The sequence below is a fragment of the Camelus bactrianus genome, chromosome 22 (assembly GCF_048773025.1).
Source record: "Camelus bactrianus isolate YW-2024 breed Bactrian camel chromosome 22, ASM4877302v1, whole genome shotgun sequence".
NCBI lineage: Eukaryota > Metazoa > Chordata > Mammalia > Artiodactyla > Camelidae > Camelus > Camelus bactrianus.
This window is the reverse complement of record NC_133560.1, coordinates 11053558-11075018: the sequence shown is the minus strand read 5'-3', so window position 1 is coordinate 11075018 and position 21461 is coordinate 11053558. Positions and strand designations below refer to the sequence as shown.

The 21461-nt window shown below is 42.8% G+C and overlaps 1 protein-coding gene and 1 long non-coding RNA gene across 3 annotated transcripts in view; one reads left to right on the top strand and one right to left on the bottom strand.

The window, feature by feature from the left end:
* LOC141574642 (uncharacterized) overlaps positions 1-21461 on the top strand; it is a 37037-nt gene that overhangs the window by 7997 nt on the left and 7579 nt on the right. For both annotated transcript variants that reach the window (XR_012501574.1, XR_012501573.1), the window contains one exon: positions 21108-21312. This is a non-coding gene — a long non-coding RNA (uncharacterized LOC141574642). The remainder of the gene's footprint in view (positions 1-21107; positions 21313-21461) is intronic.
* The window catches only part of STK10 (serine/threonine kinase 10), a 106270-nt gene continuing 99783 nt past the window's right edge, over positions 14975-21461 (bottom strand). Inside the window, exons 18-19 of the mRNA XM_074350289.1 lie at positions 21174-21287; positions 14975-17508 (exon numbers count right to left, since the gene is read on the bottom strand). Coding sequence (XP_074206390.1) covers positions 17368-17508; positions 21174-21287 — 255 coding nt within the window. The 3' untranslated portion in view covers positions 14975-17367. The remainder of the gene's footprint in view (positions 17509-21173; positions 21288-21461) is intronic.

The following is a 21461-nucleotide window of genomic DNA, read 5'->3' as shown; positions in this document are numbered from 1 at the left end:
CAGTGTATCCGTGTTAGTCTCCTGTGGCTGCCACAAACTCGGTGGCTTGAAACAACAGAAATTTATCCTCTCTCAGTTCTGGAGGCCAGAAGTCTGAAATCAAGGTGTGGGCAGGACCGCGTTCCCTTAAAGATTTGAAGGGAGATTCCTTTCTTTCCTCTTTTTTTTTCTTCTTTTTCATCCATTTTTTTAATTGTGGTAAGATACATGTACGTCAAATTATCATTTTAACCATTTTTAAGTGTACAACTCAGTGGTATTAAGTGCGTTCACTTTGTTGTGCGACCATCGCCACCATCTATCACTAAAACTTTTTCCAAACTGAAAGTCCACGGCAGTCCTCCCCCAGCTCCTGGCAACCACCATTCTGCTTTCCATCTCCATGAATCTGGCTACTCTAGGTACCTAGTGAAGTAGAATCATACAGTATTTGTCCTTCTGAGACTGGCTTGTTTCACTTAGTGTATCTTCAGGGTTCATCCATGTTGTAGCATGAGTCAGAAGTCCTTCCTTTTTAAGGCAGAACTTAAAATATAAGGCAGGAATAAATCATATTCCATGGTATGTATAGGCCATGTTTTGGGGGGACTTCTGGGGTTTTTTGTTTTTTGGGGGGGGTAAATCAAACCATTTTATTGAGGAGCTTCAGGGGAGGGTCGAAGAGCTGGGAGGACAATTAGATCTGACATCCTCGTCCGGCCAGGATCTCTTTAGTTTCAAACTCGCTGGAAGTATGCCGTGTTTTTGTTTATCCATTCTCCCATTGATGGACACTTGGGTTGCTTCCACCTTGTGGCTGTTGTGAATAATGCTGCCAGGAACATGTGGGTACAAATATCCCTGAAGTCCCTGCTTTCAGTTCTTTTGGGTGTATACTCGGAAGTGGAACTGCTGGGTCACTTGATAATCTTATTTTTAATTGTTTGAGGAACTGCCATACGTTTTCCTGTAGCAGCTGGACCATTTTACATTCCCACAAGCAATGTACAAGGGTTCCAATTTCTCCACATCCTCACCAACAGCTGTTATTTCCTGTGGTTTTATTCTTTTAATGATTGCCATCCTCATGAGTGTGAAGTGGGATCTCATGATTTTTGTTTGTATTTCTCTTATGATTAGTGATGTTGAGGACCTTTTCATGTACTTATTAGCCGTTTGTATATCTTCTTCGGAGAAATATCTATTCAAATCCTCTACTCATTTTTTTTTTAACCCGGTCATTTTTTGTTATTCCTGAGTTGTAGGAGTTCTTTATATATTCTGGATACCAATTTCTTATAAAATATATGATTTTTAAGTACTGTGTCCAATATTTTCACTCTGTTGATAGTGTCCTCTGATGCACAAAGTTATAATTTTTTATGCTGTTTTTCTTTTGTTGTCTTGCTTTTGGTGTCATATCCAAGAAAATATTGCCAAATCCAATGTTACGAAGCTTTTCCCCTGTTTCCTGCTAAGAGTTTTATATTTTTAGCACTTACATTTAGGTCTTGATCCATTTTGAATTCATTTTTGTGAATGGTGTAAGGTAAAGGCCCAGCTTCATTCTCTTGCCTCTTTTGCCTCTTCCAGTTTCCAGTGCTTCCTGGTGTTCCTTTCCTTGTAGCAGCATAACTCCAATTTCCGTGTCTGTCTTCACATGGCCTTCCCTTTGTCTCTTGATTTTATTTTGAGATCTTTAACTTAATTGCATTTACAAAAACCCTTAGTCCAAATAAGGTCACATTCTGAGATTCTGGATAGAAATATTTTGGTGGGGGGAGCCACTATTCAATCTACTGCAGTGTCCATCCTGATTTCCTTTGCTACAAGCAGTTTTATTTCCAATCCATTTGTTCCTTTTCCTTAGAACAATCTTTAGCATCCTCTGCCACAGCCCACTTAAACCACTGCACTCAACCCAGTTAGCCCCAAGTTCTGATCTATTGGCTTTTTAGCTATATCTATTCATTATTATCTTAGTGGTTCCAAAGATTGCAGTATACCTCCTTCACATTTCACAGTCTACTTTGAATTAATATTTTAGCACTTCACCTAAAATATGGAGACCTGGCAACTGTATGGATGCATTTATCCCTTCCCATCTTTTATGCCATAGATGTCCTGTGTATTATATCTACATACGTTATAAACCTCCCAAAGCAAAGTTGTACATTTTGCTTTAAACGGTATTATGTATTTATTTAAAAGTCAGGGGGAGAAATAGTCTCTTATGTTTACCCAGTTATTTACCATTTGTGATTCTCTTTATTCTTTCCTGTATATCCAGTTTTCCATCTGGTGTCATTTCCTCTCTGTCCGAAGACTCCCTTTAGCATTTTTTGCAGTACCTCCCTGCTGACAGTGAATTCTTTTGGTTTTTCTTTTATCTAAAAATGCCTTTATTCATCCTTCTTGAAGGATATTTTAACTGGATTTAGAATTCTGGCTTAAGAAGTCTTTCTTGCCACACTTAAAGATGTTGGTCTTCTATTGTGTTAGCTTCCTGGGGCTCCTGTAGCAAATTAACACAAATTTTGTGGCTTAGAACAACAAATGTGTTTTCTCACAGTTCTGGAGGCTAGAAGTTCAAAGTCAAGGTATGGACAGGGCCACACTCCCTCTAAAGGCTCTAAGAAAGCATCCTTCTTTGCCTCTTCTAGTTTCTGATGGTTCTAGGAATTGATTGATTTGTAGTATCATAACTCTAATCTCTGCTTCCCTCTTTACATGGCCTTCTGTGTTTCCGCTCTTCTTACAAGGTTAGTCATCATTAGATTTAGGACCCATCTGGTTAATCCACAGTGATCTCACCTCAGGATTTTTAATTTAATTGTATCTGTAAAGACCTTTTTTCTGAATAAGTTCACATTCACAGGAGATAGGACTTAGACATATCTTTTTATTTTAATTGAGATATAATTTCCATATAAAATGTTAGTTTCAGATTTATAACACGATTCAGTATTTGTATATGTTGCGAAATGATCACCACAGGAAGCCTAGTTAAGCCACACATAGTTACAGATTTTTTCTTGTGATGAGAACTTTTAAGATTTACTCTTTTAGCAACTTTGAAGTATACAATACAGTATTATTAACTATAATCACCATGCTGTACTTTATATCCCGTAACTTAACTGAAAGTTTGTACCTTTTAACCACCTTCACCCATTTAGCGCATTCTCCAACCCCTGCCTCTGGCAACCACCAGTCTGTTCTCTGTATCTGAGTTTGGTTGATTGTCTGATTTTAGATTCCATGTATAAGTGAGATCATGTGGTAATCTGTCATTTTTGACTTATTTCAGTTAGCATAATGCCATCAAGGTCCATCCACATTGTCATAAATGGCAGGATTCCTCATTTTTTATGGCTGAGTAATATTTCATTTTATATATATACACAGACATATACATACATACATACATACCACAACTTCTTTATCCATTCATCCATCAATAGACATTTAGTTTGTTTCCATGTCTTGGCTATTATAAGTAATGCTGCTATGAACATGGAGGTGAAGTTATCTTTTTGAGTTAGTGTTTTTGTTCCCTTTGAATATATTTCCAGAAATGGAATTGTTGGACCATATGGTAGTTCTATGTTTATTTTTCTGAGGACCCTCCATGCTGTTTTCCATAGTGGAATAGGAGTGATGAGAGTAAGCACCCTTGCTTTGTTCCTGATCTTAAAGGAAAACCTTTCACCATTAAGTATATTAGCTGTAGGCTTGTCTTATATGGCCTTTATTACGTTTAGGTCCATTACTTCTATATGTAATTTGTTAAGAGTGTTTATCATGAACAGATGTTGAATTTTGTCAAATGCTTTTTCTGTACCTGTAGAGATGATAATATGATTTTTTTCCCTTTCTTTCTATTGTGATGTATCACATTAATTGGTTTGTTATATGTTGAAGCTTCCTTATATCCCAGGTGTAAATCTCATTTGATTCTGCTGAAGAAACCTCTTTATGTGCTGCTGAATTCAGTTTGCTAGTATTTTGTTCATCTGGGATATTGCTCTGCAGTTTGCTTTTCTGGTAGTATTCTTCACTGGCTTTGGTCAGGGTGATGCTGGCCTTGTAAAATGAGTTTGGGAGTGTTCCCTCCTCTCCAATTTTTTGTAGGAGTTTGAGGATTGCCATTAATTTTCCTTTGAATGTTTGTTAGAATTCACCAGTGAAACCGTATGGTCATGGACTTGTTTCTTGGGAGGTTTTTGATGACTGATTCCATCTGTGTTGAGGTTTTATATTTCTTCATGATTCAGTCTTATTAGGTTGCATGTTTTGGGGAATTTATCTGTTTCTTCTAGGTTGTATAATTTTTGTGGTGTATATAATTGTTCATAGTAGTCTAATGATCCTTTGTATTTCTGTAGTGTCAGTTGTAATGTCTCTTTCATTTATGATTTTATTTATTTGAGTTCTCTCTTCTTGGTGAGACTAACTAAAAGTTTGTTGGTTTTGTTTATCTTTCAAGAAAACAAGTTTTGGTTTCATTAATCTTTTCTATTACTCTCTTTAGTTTCTGTTTCATTTATTTCTGTCCTAATCTTTGTTTCCTTCTTTCTGCTAACTTTGGGCTCAGTTTGTTCTTCTTTTTCTAATTCCTTAAGACGACAGTTAGATTGTTTATCTGGGAGCTTTCTTGCTTCTTTTTTTTTTCCTCAAAGTGCTTTCTTCCAGCTGCATAGTTTCCTTTCTTAACTCAGTCTTCCTCAGCTCATTAAGTTCTATACGTCTTTCAAAGTCAATTTCTAACACCAGGTCCTTCAAAATCTTGGTCTCATTGAATTGCTGAATGCATGTGGTATTCCAGGTACGATAGCAAAGTGTGAAATAGCCAGATAAACTAGACAAGGTTCTTTCCTTTGGGAAACCTATGTTGTATCCTGGGGAGGGCCTTAGTTCCTGCAGAAGAACATTATTATGTATATTCCTTAAAGAGGAACCAGGACCCTGCCCCCAGGCTGCACTGTTGTTTCCTGACTGCTCCTCCTTTGTCTCTGCCTTCCCTCCTTTTCCTGATTAGCAACTGTTTGAATCTGCCCTTTGGAACTCAGGAAAGGTCAAGGAGGCTGAATGAAGCTTATTTCCTACAACAAGAAATGGGGGACACGAAAGGATTTGTACCAAGGAGGTTCCCTCAGGGTCCTTGTCTGATTCAGTATGCTTAAATTCCTTCACCTTTTGTGTATCCACTGTAGGTTTTTGCCTTATGGTTCTCATGAGTCTTACATAAAACAGCTAATTATATTTATGACGGTCTGTTTCAAGTTGATACCAACATAAGTTTGAGTGCATTCTAAAGCTCTTCATCTTTATCGACCCACCATGTTTTATGTTTCTGTTACAATTTATACCTTTTTGTCTTATATATCCCTTAACAAATTATTGTAGTTACAGTTATTTTTGTTACAGAAACGACAGGCCAGCCAAGAAACAAGCACCACTCGGAGGGTTGGAGTACTCAGATGTATTACGCCGGCGGGCTCAGAGGGGCTTCTGCTCCTAAGCCCTGAGCACCTCTAAGACGTGCACATGAGGTTTTATAGGGTTAAGTACAAGCTTGGGGTATTCAGCCAATAGGCACGCAATAGCTTTAGCAACATTATTATCACAAAAGTAGAGGCAGTGAGGCAGCAAATCAACATTTCAAGGCCAGATATGTCTCTTTGAAAATCCAGCTGGCTAGCAAAACATGAACAGGGACACTTATTAATTTAGATTTACGAGTTAGCCCAGCAGAACTCAGATCAGTAATCCGACACTTGTTACACTTAGATTTGTGACTTAGCTTGTTAGCCCAGCTGGGCTTTTCCTTCACATTTTTAACTACTTTTGTCTTTTAACATTTATACTAAGTGATTAACCCAGCCCTTTACAAGATTATTCTGAACTTTAGTATATGTTTACCTTTGTCAGCAAGATTTATACCTTCATGTATTTTCCTATTACTAATTATGCACTTTCATTTCAGCTTAAAGAAGTCTGTTTGATATATTTTTTTAATTTTTTATTTTAATTTTTTTATTTAATTTTTTGGGGCAGGGAGGTAATTAGGTTTGTTTATTTATTTATTTATTTTTAGAGGAGGTACTGGGGATTGAACCCAGGACCTTGTGTATGCTAAGCATGCACTCTACCACTTGAGCTGTACCCTCCCCCGTCTTTAATACTTCTTATAAGGCTGGTCTAGTAGTGATGAACTCCTTTAGCTTTTGCTTGTCTGGAATACTCTTTATCTCCAATTTGAAATAAAAACCTTTGCTGGGTAGAGTATTCTTGGTTGGCAGTTTTTTGTTGATTTTTTTTTTTTTTTTTTTTTCTTTTTCAGCCCTTTGAATATATCATGTCACTCCCTTCTGCAAAGTTTGTGATGAAAAATCTGCTCATAGTCTTTTGGGGGTTTTCTTGTATGTAACAAGTTGTTTTTCTCTTGCTGCTTTTAAGATTCTTTCCTTGTCTGTAACTTTCGAGACTAATTATAATGTGTCTCGCTCTGGGTCTCTTTGGGTTCATCCGCTTTGGAGCGCTTTGGGCTTCCTGGAATTAGATGTCTGTTTCCCCAGGTTAGGAAAGTTCCTTGCTATTTGTTTAGTCAAATAAGTTTTCTGCTCCTGAGACGGGAGGGAAGGGAGCAGGGCACAGCCATTCAAGGAATGACAGCAATTAACACCAAAATGGTGGAAGATTCAACTCCCAGTAGGCTTTGAGGCTCAAGATGGCAGGAGATTTGACTTCTAGTAGACCTTGAGCTTCATTATATGCTCATTGTGATATATTAGCATGGTAAACAACATACCCACAGGTGCCATGACAGTTTCAGGGGTGCATTGCTTCCTTCTAGCACAGATACCACACCCAGCATAGCAGATGCAGTGTGGCTGCCACTTAGGTAAGTTTGCAGTAGTCTACTGACATCTGCCATAATCTGGTTCTTGCAGGGACCAGACTGGTAAATTAAAATGGGATAAAATGAAGACTACCACCCTTTAAGTTTTTTAGGTTAGCCCACCATTCCACCCAAGGGGCAGTGTTTGCGATTTACTATCTTAGCCAGATTTGAGGCAGAGGGGAGGGAGGTAGTAGTTCAGGGGCTTTCATTTGGCCTTTTCTACTGTTAGGGTCCTTAGTTCATAGGTCAGGGAACTAATGTGAAGGTTCTTAGAGATGCTAAGTATGTGTAACCTGATTATACATTTAGGTACCAGGGAAGCAGTTACCAGGCATATCTGTGAAGACTTTGGACCAACTGTAAGAAAATCCAGAGCCAGGTCTGCATATATTGCCTGACCACCAGAATCCCTGCTCTAATCATGAGTCTTTGATGTGCATTAGTTTTGAATCCCCTCCTCCATACTGTCGTGGTAGTTCCGTCATAGCACCACATTTAATGTAGGCATGAGCTTTTTCCAAGTATCTATACACTATCTTACTATTAGGATCAGTTCCAAGGCCTCTTGTTAGGATATGAAATACTGAGTTTTGGGAGAGCATCTGCATATGAACAAACACTCAACCAGGCTAATAATAATGCACCACCCCTGACCCTGATTCAGCATGCTCAGGGTACGTTTGCAGACAAGCGCTCCTGGCTTTTGGTGCTGAATGTTAGCCTGGTCATATAGCTCCTTGGGTGAATAATTATTTTCCACCCTTAGCAGGCCTGCACTTCCCCAGGTGGGTCATGCTGAGACTTAACCCTAGTTATTGGCCTAGTTAGCGTCTTGCGGGGGATATGGGGGAAGATCTTGAGGAAGGCAGGTCTTGTTTTGCAGGACATCTGCCTCAGGTGAGGCTTTTGCCTAGTTTCTGCAAGGAGCGGGGCTGCTGTTACCTTCTAGCAAGAGGGATTGAGTCACCTTTTCCTGCTCAGAATGTTCAAATGGATCTAAGGGTTAAATGTTCTAAAGTGCATCTTCCCAGATATCCCTATTCCAAGTCTCAGTGTCCCAGTCCTTCCCTATCAGGGACCTGACTTAGGCATAGGAGACTTACTGAGGCTGTGAAGTTGGCTGGCGCTAAAGTTCCACTATTCTTGCCATGTAGTCTTATGCCTGGTCTTTAGCGTGATCTACCTTCCAGCTACAGCAGATAACAGTCTTTTTTAAAAGCTGCTAGAGAGACCTGACTTTCACATCTTGCCTTGAATTGGTAACTGTCTGCCCTGAGCTGTCATTTTCTCTCTTCCGTACACCAGTAGCATCCAGCAGCAGTGAACTAACACTGTAGCCCTTTAAATTATTGTTTCCTCTGTATTGCACAAGCCCACGCAACGCCTTTCAGCTGTATCTGATTCCCGTTTACCACTGGTACATATTTCAGTAATGGCAATGTCGTGGCATACCAGGTGCTAATCACACTGCACTTAACCATCAGTGATGGTGTCTTTGTTGCCATTTGGCCAGCATGTGATCAGATTCCAAAATCATATCCTTGGAATCTATTTCCTGTGACCACTACCAAAGGTCTTAGATAGGGTTCTTCAGAAGCAGACTGTGAAATGGGAATTGGTGTGCGAGTTATCTATTTAGGAAATACTCCCAAGAAAAACAGGAAAGTAAATAGGAGAAGCAGGATGGGGAGAGGGAAAACAAAACAAGGGTGTGATCTCAAAGGCCCATGGAGGGTAGCTTCAGCCTGATCCCACAGGAAGGCTTTGGAACATAAATGATGCCTCAGAGTTTGTCCTGACTTGTTGCCAGGAAGCTGGGCTTTTATACTCCCACGCTAGCCAGTTACTGGCTAAAATCTATCTCAAGGTGGGCGGACGTAAATTCCCTGGGCACTTCTGACTCTGCCTGTGGGCACCGTGGCTCCAGGAGCCCTTGTGTACGCCTTTGAAGAGTCTCAGGTGTGGACTGTTAGAAGCAAAAGACACAGAAGCTGGGGGAGTGGCAGAGAGAACGCTTCAAAGGGGATCTGGGTGGAGCACCAAGAGTATCCGCTAGAAGTGCCTTACCTTTGCTTCCCTAACTCCCATTTCAGCCCTCCAACCCTGGAGGAGCCAGGCGCAACCTAGGGAGTGGGCACTAGAGCAAAGTGTCAGAAATGAGGAAGATAGGGACTAATTGGGATAGGCTAGGTTCTCCTGTAGTAACAGACAACCCTAAAATCTCAGCTGCTTCTCACAATAAAGTTACTTCCGCTGATGCCGCATGCCCAGGTGGACTGACAGAGGGCTGTGCTCCCCACGGTCACTGGAGGCTGAAGTTGTTAGAGGATCCATGTCTTGTTCTGCAAGAGCTTCCTTGGTGGTGGGTGGTTTTTTTTTTTTTTTTTAATTAATGTGTAGTTGATGTATAATATTATATGTTACAGATGTATAATATAGTGGTTCACAATTTTTAAAAGTTATAGTCCATTTATAGTTATTGTAAAATATTTACTCTATTCCCCGTGTTGTACAGTATGTCCTTATAGCTTATAGCTGAGGGTTTGTACCTCTTACTTCCCTCCCCCTGTATTGCCCTTCCCCTTGTGCCTCTCCCCGCTGGTAACTACTAGTTTGTTCTCTATATCTGCGAATCTGCTTTGTTTTTGTTATATTCACTAGTTTGTTGTATTATTAGATTCCACATAGTAACTGACAGCATGAAGTGCTTGTTTCTACGTCTGACTTATTTCATATAGCATAGTGCCCTCCCAGTCCATCCATGCTGCTGCACATGGCAACATTGCATTCACTTCTGTGGCTGAGTAGTAGTCCATTGTGTGTGTGTACCCTGCATCTTCTTTATCATTCATCTGTTGATGGACACTTAATGTTGCTTCACTGAACACTGGGGAGGGCATGTGTATTTTTGAATTAGTGTTTTTGTTTTTTTCCGGATCTATACCCAAGAGTGGAATTGCTGGGTCATATGGTAGTTCTGTTTTTAGTTTTTTGAGAAAGCCCCATACTGTTTTCCACAGTGGCTGCACCAGTTAACATTCCCATCAACAGGGTACAAGGGTTCCCTTTTTTTCCACATCCTCACCCACATTTGGTATTTGTATTCTTTTTGATGGTAGCCATTCTGGCAGGTGTGAGATGATATCTCATTGTCTCATTGTGGTTTTGATTTACATCTCCCTGATTAGTGATGTTGAGCATCTTTTCGTGTGCCTATTGGCCATTTGCATTTCCTCTTTGGAAAAATGTGTATTCAGTTCTGCTCTTTTTTTTTTGTCTTCTTTTTTTTTTTGAATAGAGTTGTATATGTTGGATATTAACCCCTTATTGGTCGCATCATTTGCAAACACTTGAAATATATGGAATCAAATGGTGCAGCTGGTGAGCATCATCCCAACCATGCCTGTCTTTCTCCCCACAAGCCCGTAAATCTAGTTCGAGCTTGAGCTGGGTGGGAACAAGTTTAAATCAAATGTGAAAGTAAAACCTGGTAACTAGATTTGACCAAATAATTTTACAAAAGCTGTGATATTTGCTAGAGATTTTATTACCAAGGCAGGGGGGAAATGGTTTTACCTCACACAAAGAATAGTTGTGTGAAAGAATAAGGTTCTTAACAAAACTCTGAAAATAGCCAAAATGCCTAACTGTATGACAGTGGTTAAGCAGATTATGTGCACTCACAGGTGGGTAGTTTATTTAGTCATTTAAAACTGTTTCCAGAGAATTTTTAGTGATGTTGTTAAAATGCTCATGATATACATTGTAAGGGGAACAGTCAGGATATAAAATTGTATATGAGAATTCCCATCTCTTACCTAATTACTGTAAAGGCCCTAATTATCACCCTTCTGCTGCTCCAATATGCTATTTATGCTGCAGCTGGTCACCTGTCTACAACAAAAAGCTGATGTCACACGTGGCCTTCAGCATAAAATCTCTATTTCTTTTCATAGTTTACATGTATCTCTCTGGTCATGCCTGTCTCTCCTACTTCATTTTTTTTCAATTATCCACTTCATACCCTGTTCTTAAAGTTGTGTCCCGGGCCAGGATAGTTCCTCTGAGCTCCATATGTGTGTAGACAGGTTAACATGCCTTTTTGGTTGTCTCAAATTTAGCATATGCAGAAGTGGACTTTGGGGTTTTTTTGGAGCTCACTTTAAAATTGAACTTCGAATTCCCTCCAACACACAAAATGTTGTCCTATGCCAACCTTTTCCAACTCAGTAAATGGATACCTCAACCCGCCCAGTCACCAAAGCCAGAAGTTCAGGAATCACCCCTGAGTTTCAGCTCCCTTCTAACTTCAGCTTGCCCTTGGACCCTCACACCTCTCTGACCCCTCACTGTGTCGGGATACTTCAGCCTCTTAACTTCCATTTGTAACTGGTGATTCTGTAACTGTGCCCTAGTTCAAATTACTAAGAGATTCTAGTTGATTCAGCTTTGTCCCTCCTGGTGTTGTGATGTCCTGAAGGAAGAGTCAGCCCATCTTGCTGTTTGATCAGTTTTTCAGCATGTCCCCTCTCTCTCGGAATTGGCAACAGAAAGGTTTTGCAGAAATTTTTTCAAAGCCGCATCCAAAGTGAGAAAACATGGACAGGTAGAGGTAGGAAGGAAAGAGCTCCAAACCAATTTTCGTTTCTGACAGCACACACTGTTGTGTGTACACCCTGAGTGTTTCACTTCAGTCATTTTTGTTTCATGTCTAGTTTTTACTCGTTTCTTTTTTTTTTTTTTTAAATACAAACTTTCTTGAGATACAATTCACAGACCATAAAATTCACCCCTTTGAAGTATACAGGCATATCTCGGAGATATTGTGGGTTCACTTCCAGACCACCACAATGAAGAAACTATCACAATAAAGCGAGTCATGAGTTTTGTGGCTTCCCAGCACATACAAACGTTATGTTTACACTATACTATTGTTTGCTAAACGTGCAATACCGTTATGTCTAAAAATGCTTAATTAAACCTTAATTAAAAATACTTTCTTGCAAAAAATGCAAAAGCAGTTACAAGAGTAACATCCAAGATGATTTGATCACAACACAATACGATAGTAATGGAAAATTTTGAAATATTGTGAGAATTACCAAAACGTGACACACAGACATGACGTGAGCAAATGCTGTTGGGAAAATGGCACTGCCAGACTTGCTCAATGCAGGGTTGCCACAAACCTTCAATTTGTAAAAAAAAAACACAGTTATTTGCAAAGCGCAGTAAAGCAAAGCACAGTAAAATGGGGAGTGCCTGTAAACCCACAGCAAAGTGGGTTGGTTGGTTTGTTTTTAGTGTATTCAGAGTTACACAACCATTACTGCTACGTAATTTTAGAACACTTGGTTCCTTTTTAAACTTTTGTTTTTAGCTGCTGAAAATTTCAAATCATATTGTCTGTCTCCTCAAGCATAGCATAGTGGTTTTATACTCAGGTTACTTCAGTATCTGGTGCCTCTTGGTCTACTTCAGATGTTCATTTTTTATGCCGGTTTTGCCTTTAATGTTTTCCTGTGTGCCTAGTTATTTTTTAACTGTGTGCTAGATGTTTAATTTGTAAAATAAACCATTTGCAAAATAAATCATTGCAGAAATCATTGAAGCCTAAGGCGGCTTTCCACTCCGGAGAGGATGCACCCTTTGCCGGGAGCTTGTAAGCAGTAGCAATCCTGTATCACCCGAGGATAGTTTTAGGGATTTTGATTATCTGAAGGAGAACTGCAGTCCCTCTGAGGCCTGTCAACATCAGGTTCACTGTTATTCATGGGTGTAGCCTTTGCTGGCCCTGCAAAGGGAAGGATTTCACTTGGTCCCCAACATCCAGCCCTTACCAGACCCTGGCATCTAATCCTTGTGCTCTTGGCCCTCGGGGGCTGTCAGAAGCTCAGCTCCACATTTCTGCTACCCACTCTGGGATCAGCAGATGCTCCCGGGATAGAACACCAGCGTCATCTCTCTAGTTCTCTCCATCCTTGCTTGAGTCCTAGCCTGGCAGTTCTTCACTATCTTGTAGTTCTCGTGTGCCTTCAAGGAGATGTGTGTGGTACTTCTGTCCAGATTTTCTAATTGTTCTGAGTCTTAGGACTGATCAGGATGACCTAGTCTGCCATCACTGGCAGTGAAAGTTCTCTGTTTCATTTTTAACTAAAGACATTCATCAGACTTAGTGAACATCTCTGGTAGCACCGTAGGTTAATATACATCCAGCCTACAGCTCCCGGATCCCCACTGCTCTCTTAATAGACCCTTTATGGCACGAGGCGCCCAGACTGAGTATCTTGGTGTTGCTGCTTGCTGGGTTCTAGGTGTTTAGGAGTCAGCTAAGGTCTTACTCCCTGCCTTCATGAAGTCTGCTGTCTGCCCTTCCCTTCCTAAAGCCTTCCAACTTTTGTGGGCCAATATTCCCATTCAACATCATCTCTGTCCTCAGCTGATCTCTTGAATAGCTATGGTCATGATTTCAACTGTCCCTCCTCTGAGTGAACTCTTTGCCTGCCTTCTTACTGTTCTCAAGGCAGTATAGGTCAGTGTGAGCCTGGCATGCAGGTCTGGTCCTATCCTTCTCTGTCTCATGGCCTGTAAACCACTCACCCTCAACTGAACCCCAGTCTCTTAGTGAGGCTGTTTTGGCACATACTAGTTTGTCCTCCTAGATTTAGCATCACCTCCACTGGGAAGTCTTCCCTGATTCTCCCAGGCTACATTTGAAGCCAGTGTCTGTGTCTTATTTCAACATCTCTAGTACTTGGTGCTTAAGAGGTGTCAATTAATGTGGAATGAGCTCCTTTCCCAAGTTTCAGCGTCCCCTAACGCATTGTCTTTCCACCTTTTCCCCCAGGAACCTCAGTCATTTTTCTGGCCCTTAGTGGGAGGCAGGCCAGTTGCTTATCCACCTGCATCCCCCAGACACACTGAGTTCGCAGACCTGTGGGACACTGTGACAGTGGACTGCCACCTGCTGGTGGGACAGTTTCTAGGCCAATAACTGGAAAGTTTCTAGGACGGTGACAACTCAGGGCTACAGACAGAGGAGGCATTCTTAATCTTAAGGCATTCCACAAAGAATATGAACTCCTCAGAAGAATACCTTCAAATGCAGAGCATAAAGTACAGAGATTACAAGTGAAACCAATCAAAGTGAAATAGAGGTGTCAAAATGTTAGAAACACTATGTATTATTTATGTGTGACGTATATATATACATGTATTGACATCTCATTAAGTAACAGTATCCAGCGATAAGCCCAACAACTACTGTAATTTCAAAATGACAAACGAAAATGGTAATTGGAGACGTCTGCAGCAGCTCTAATGTGAGGTGAAATCTCTGTGATTTCTACTGTTGGCAATCTCAAGTACTGGTAATAACATTAGAGATTGTTGCCTATACCCATAAAAAGAGGGATTGCTGAATTCCAGTTAGAGGTTTGTGACACTAAAGACCAAATCTTACCCATCCAGGTACAGAGATACCCTGAATTCTACTCATGGATCCTTTGTGTGTGTGTAGGGGGCGGGGGTGGTCCATGGGCCCTAGGTTAAGAACCCATGAATGGGCTTTTAGAGGCATGGCAGACAAACACTTTTAAATATGGCATAGATGGCTAGTGGTTTAAGTGTGTGTGATTCTGCTGAGTGTAATGGGCGTAACTGGCAGGAGAGGAGATGTGGAGGAGGCAGGGAAGTTCGAAATTTGAATCCCATAGGCGTCACTTACCAGTGTTGTGAGCTTCATCCTGACCCTCTCCTTACCCAGTGTCTGTCTCCTCATCTGTGAAACAGGAATGGCAAGGTCTTCCCCCCAGGTTGTTGAAAGGATTCAGTAAGTTAATGTGTGAGAACTCTTGGGGGTCAAATGTTTGTTGTTAAATGAGAATATTAAATGTCTGTAGAGAAAACACACACACACAACCAAGCGTAACTTCTTTCAGAACAGAAACCCCGAAGTCTGACCTGCTGTCCAACCTGGAAGGCACCAGTGTACTCAGAAGATAGTAAACCCTTCCCTGCCCGGCAACTGTGGGCTGGTCTGCCCTGCTTTGCCCACCTCAACCCAAGAGAACAGCCCTAAACGCAGAGTTTCTCACACTGTTACTTTATTAGAAGCATATTTACACTCTTGCAGTTACCTGTGCAGAGAACATTTTACAAAAGTTTTGTATAAAGATCAAAAACTACATAAAAATAACTTCTATTCTTCATAAAGGGAAAAGTATAAGTTAGTTATATTTACTCTGCTAAAAACTGAGTGAAAATGAGAAACGGTTCCGTCTGTCCCTTCCAGAGAAAACATTAGCACAGAGCACGAGGAATACTGCATGGGCCTTCTCAGTGACAGTCCCTGCACACGGGAAGCTGGGACACCCAACCAGACCCCATCCAGAAAGGACAGGGGAGCTATGGGGACTCGGGCAGCGCCGAGCAGGAAGCAGAAAGTCCTTGAATGAGATTCCATTGTGAATAATAAGCCAAATAAGGAAATGATCAAAGACTTTGGCCTGAACCATGAAACTGGCATTCCACCTAACACTCATTCTCACACCCCAGGCTACAAAAGGCAGTGTTGTAAATAAAGCCCAGACCAGCCCTGCCACTGGTCAGTGCCTGACCCTCCGCTAGTGCTGGCCTCGCCTGGTGGGACTGGGTCAGTGTTCTGAAGTTACTGCTGCTAGTTGATGCTTTCCCGGCACCCGTGCACCAGAGAATCAAAGGGGACACTTATTTGACTTGTCTCATTTTTGTGAGACCTTTCAGATTGTCCCATCTGGTTCAAATACTGAAGCAGGTAAGCTGAGTGCTCATTAACCTGAGGACCAGTGCTGTCCCACGGCCCCCAGAGCATCTTTACTGTATATAGAAGACTCGGGGACCCCAAGTCCCTTTTCCTGTTGAATGCTACCCTTCCTCCGAAAGATCCAGTTATAGCCAGTGCCCAGAAAACTCCAGGGAATTGCTTTAGAAAGACAAAGCACCAAGCCTTAACCTATAGGAGTGAAGAAAGAAAAGTCCACCTGGGGTGTGTCAGTCACCCTACCAGTAGCAAAATACTACCCAAGCTCAATACAGCCATTTGATTCTTCAAAATCACCTTCGGTTTTATGGGGTTTTTTACAGCAGGTATTCCTAAAAAAGCCATTCATTTATATTTGTATCAAGTTAGAGATAAAGATGAAAAAAGTTTTCTTTATAAATAAACCGAATACCGGTTTGAGCATTTGCTTAACTGGATAATCTACACTATGCAACCTGTGAGGACTGGAATTTGTGGGAGGCCAGCTGAGCCACCCACAGGCCCAGAATTCCATCTGAGATACAGAAGCCTTGCTTCTGCCAGGTGCCTGGGGGCTGGAAGCGCTACATTTCTCCCTGATGCCTTTTCTTCCTGAATAGGAGTCCCAGGAACAGCCAGCCTCTGTCTGAAGCATAAAGCTGGACTTGGGAACTCGGAGGGACACAGGGCAGAGGGAAGCGGCCTTCCCGTATCACCTGTAGACAGGATGGGCAAGTGAAGACAGAATGACTAGGTTGGGAAAGTCTTCCGGGGGTGAGAAATTTATCCCGGAACATAGGATACCACACGGGAGCCAAAAGGAGTCACAGGCTAGCAGCACACCCCAGACCAACAGCTCCACCTAATGTGCTCAGATGCATGGTCTCAGGCAGCGGACATGTTTCAGTCTACCTGGCATAAGAGGCCCAGGGCAGAGGCAAGCCTGGGTAGTGCCAGCGGGCCAAGGTGTGTGTGTGTGTGTGTGTGTGTGTCTGTCTGTCTGTCTGTCTGTCTGTCTGTGTGTGTCTGTGTTTGTAGGAGGCGTGTGTGCAAAGGAAGGGGCGATAAAGATGACATGAAACACCTGAGATCAGCAGAAGGAACAGTTCAGGCTCTCCCCATTCCCACCGTTGCAGGCATGTCTCAAGAGAAAAGCAAACTGGGGGACTAGAGGAATGAGGGGCCCTCTGACCAGCTGGCTGCAGACCGGGCCCCACTGGGAGTCAGAGCAGCTGGGAGAAGCTGTAACTCTTGTCTGACAGTGCAGGAAGTGGCGGAAAGCCACCAAGAGTTACACCATGGATGAGCCCGTGGTGACTTCAGGTGTAGCGCTGTGTCCACAGACAGCAAAACTGGTGTTTTGGCAAACAGGAGGGGCCTCGAGGCCACAGAGCACCTATTCCTCCTGGCCCATGGCCCCACCAGCAGCCCAAATCACCAACAGCTGGCAGGGACCCGGGGCGTAAAGAGAATATACATTAGGATCAGGCAACACACATTAAAACCTCGCCTGCAACGAGTGAGCGAGAAGTCAGGAACACTGGGGTGGATCTGTTGGGCACAGCTGGGGCGGCACAAGGCCGGGGGCTGGATTTGAGCTGACGTGGAAGCAAGAGGGAAGGGGGTCCTGAGTTACTTGTTCACAGAGAACGGGACGGCTCCAGAGGCCTGCCGGCCTGCCAGCCACAGTCCTGGGCGGCTGTTAAGGAGCATCCGCAGAGCTGTAGGAGAAGAACTTGGTGGCCTTGTTCGGCGTGGTGGGGTTCGGGCTCTCTGTCTCCTCATTCATTTTGAAGAACATCTCCTGCTCTCGCTTCTTCTGGTTCAGATCTTCTTCCAGAGCCTAAGATAGAGAGAGGGCAGATGAAGCTCGGTTGGATCCCACAGGAACCCCACCAAAGTGACCTTCTCTGGAAGTTTCCCTCCCAGGCCTTTGTGCTTGGGTAACCTGGCCTTCCCTCTTTCCTTTCCCACAGCCCAGAAGGTAAGGACCACCTCCCTTCTCCTGCCACAGCCACGTGGGAGTTTCCTGTGGGCCAAGGGCTCTGGTTTGGAGAAATGCCAATCTAGACAGGGCAAGAGGGAGAAGCAGATGCAGACCTGCTGGCAGGGAAACAGCCAAGTGAATGGAGAAAAACCTGAGGTACAAATTAGAGCAGGAGATTAAACAGCGGCGGGGAGCAGAGATGTCCGAGTTACGCAGTGCTCCTAACCAGGGCACTGTCCCACACAGTCAGGGGAGCTCTTTTCAAAAGACAAGTGCAGTCATGCCCCCACTGAGATTCTATTCTGAAAATCTCTGGTAGGACAGGGGTCTCTACGTTGTAAAAGCACATCCTGGAACTCCGAGGGGAGCTTCCCTTGGGCACATTGCAAGTTTATCTAGATAAATTGGATCCTACCAGAAAAATTTCTTGAGGCTTCTCCAAAAATAAGCATTCAATTAAGAAAGGAAGCAGAGTGCAGAGAAAGACCATGAGCTTTCCAGTCTGATAGAACTCAGTTCGTGACCAGCTCTGCGGGCCTCTGCGTGTCTACCTCTCCTCCCCAGGTCTCTTTCTTCTCGTGTAAAATGGCAATATCACCTGCCTGGCAGGGCGGTTACAGATATTAAGTTTAAAACTAAGGAGCTATACTTAGTACTTCCTGTGCCAAGCACTATGGTAAGTGCATTATAGCTTATTCTTCACCCTATGAGACAGATGCTATTGTCCCCATCTTATAGATGGAGAAACTGAGGCTCAGGGAGCTTAGGTCACTTGCCCAAGGCTCCTCAGCTAGCTGGAGGCAGGGCCAAGATGGGTCTAACTTCAGAGTTCAAGCTCTGAAACACTGTGCTTCACTATCTGCAAAGCCGGGCACATGTGGTTACTCAGTAAATGTGGCTTCATTAGTAAGAGGTGTTTGACCATCAGCCAGATTTCCTTACTTTCCCAATAGAAGTATCTACTTTCATAGGATTTGAAAACTATTCTTTGGATGCCCTGATACAGTCTCAGTAAATAACTTAATTACCAGATACCCCCGTAAGCACTTGTTCCTTCAATTGTACTAAATTCTAGTGAGTTCTCTCTGCCTCTTAGACAAGATGGGGAACAGACACTGGATCACAATGCCAATTCTTCCAGTCTGTTATGAAACATCCATATGAGGGAGGGCAAGGTATTTCAAGTCACGCCTCATCTTGGACTTGACTGATGTGAAATGTCTTGTAATTCACAAAATTCTTGGCTCAGGTTCTCTTTTTCTGGATATATTAATATTCAAGTGTTTGTGACAAGCAAACATTATATATAAGTAATATAAAAATAGTACTGTTTAAGCTTTTATAAGAGGTTACAAAATCTAGTGTCTGTAGGAGCCAGCCAGGTGAATTAAACGAGTGAAGAGAGCTGGATGTGAGGCAGTAGGGGGTGGTGGGGACTGCGGTGAGGTGAAGAGCCCATGCAGTGTCTGAAGAGGGCAGTTTCTCCTCAGCTCCAGCTGACTGCTGTCACGCGGTATGATGGGCTAGAGCTCCTGGGTTTTCAAAACAAACTGGAAATCCAGATTTTTATGTAAAAGTTCTTTACACTTAGAAAGTTGGCAACTTAAAAAAATTTTTTTTAATTGCTGTGTGTTGGCCAAACCTAACATCTGTAAGCCAATTTCAGCCCACAGGCCATCAGTTTGTAACTTCTGCTATAAGAATACAAATTTAATTGTAATAGCTACCACTTTTTTGAGCACAGAGAGGTTTAGTAACTTGCCCAGGGTCTCACAGCTGGTGATGGGGGAGCTAGGACTTTCTCCTGCATCTGTCTTACTTCAAGGCCTATGCTCTTAAGCACTACTCTGTATTACCTCTATATAACCTAAGGTAAGAGTCAGTGATCTTTTTTTATGTAAAGGGCCAGGTTGTAAATATCTTCAGCTTTGCAGACCTTAAGGTTTCTGTCACAACTACTCAATTGTTGTAGCATAAAATCAGCCATACACAATATGTAAATGAATGAGCATGGCTATGTTCCAATAAAACTTTTATTTACAAATGCAGACAGTGGGCCAGATTTGACTTTCCCTTCTGTTTCAAGGGAAGAAGTGTTACCTTCATCTTATATCCCCCAAAAGCGAGGTTCAGGGGCAAGAGATGTCTGAGGCCACATTCTGAGTTAACTACAACCCAAGCAACACTTTATTGACCCTACCAATATATTCTGTACTTGAGAGAAAGAAATCTGAATTTTCCTAAAAATATTCTACAATGTACAATCATTTCCCCTGCCCTCCCGCCCCCCCATGCATGGGCAGCAGGTCAAGGCTGCTGACTGAAATGCAAGAGTGTAAAGGAATGTTTATTCCAGAATGAAAATCATCACTTCGGGGTCAGTGTTCCAGCAGCAACCCACGTAACTAATGACAGAATAATTCTACAAAGAACCCTGGAAAGAGGCAAGCCCCCGCAAGCAAAATCCAAAGCCAGCTCTCCAAACACATACTTGTGCTACCTCCCCTAAGCCCAGGCGCCCCCACGAAGATATGAGGCAGTTGCTAGAGGCAACGTGATCATTTTCAAACCCTCTCAGGATGTGTCAAGGGTATAGAACCCCCAGGTAAGAGAACCAGGCGAACGTTTATTTCCTGATGCCTGAGTCAACCTATGTCAGTAGGAGCATTATTGATTTGAGTGTCAAGTAACCAAAGTCCTAGCAGGCCGTGGTTACAGATGAGTGCGGGCCTGTTCACGGGAAGGTCTGGGACCCTGGCCAGCTTCCAGCCAGAAAGCTCCATTAGCACAGGGAGGGAAGACCCAATTCAAGGATTTCCAAGGCCATTATGTGGCTGAGGTGGGCAGCTGCCTCCTGTCCAGACCACAGTTACAGCGAGCAGAGCTCAAGTGGCAGGACAAATCTCAGGGCCCAAGGACACGTGGTCAAGGGTAATTAGGGCAGCTCTTCCCTCCGAGTTTAGGAGAGTGGAAGGAAATGAATACGTCCTTGGCCTGTACTGTGGGCTGGTGACTTTTTATATAACGCTACACAATATTCATATCTTCATCTTACAAATGACCACACTGAGGCCCTGTGATGGTTCACTTATTTGTTAACCTGGCAAAGCCATGGTAGCCAGTTTGGTCAAAGCCAGTCTAGATGTCATTGTGAAGGGGTTTTTTAAAGATGTGATTTAACATTTAACTCAAGCGACGCTGAATAAAGCAGATTACCCTCCCTAATGGGGGTGAGTGTCATTTATCAGTGGATCCTTGAGAGAAAAGACTGAAGTCCCCCCTAAGGAAAGAAGACCGTGCCTCCAGATGCAACATCAGCTCTTCCCTGTCTCCAGCCTGCAGTCTGCCCTGCAGGTTTCAGACTTAAGAGCCCCTACACTCAGGTGAGCCAGTTCCTTAAAATAAATCCATAAATCTGTGTCTCATCCATACCTCTGTCTATCTCCACACCCTAGGCAGACACCTGTGGCACATCATGGAGCCGAGCCCACCACTGAGCCCACCAGCCCAGACAGGGTTACCTTTTTGCGTGGCCGGAGCTTGTCCCGCCAGTCCTTCAGGTTCTGGTTGTGGCTTTCGTCCAGGGCCTTCAGCTTCTGGGTTTCATGCTCTACCAGGAGGTGACACTTTTCATTCTGGAACATATTCCAGGCAGAACAGGTAAGCAGCACAGAGGGCGGAGACATACCTTATGCTGTAGCCATCATTCATTACTTCTCCTTGATTATAAGTCCCATTTATACGAAACTCTATGCGTGTAAATGCATATGCACCAAGAGGTGCCCAGAAGAATATTCCAGAATATTAAC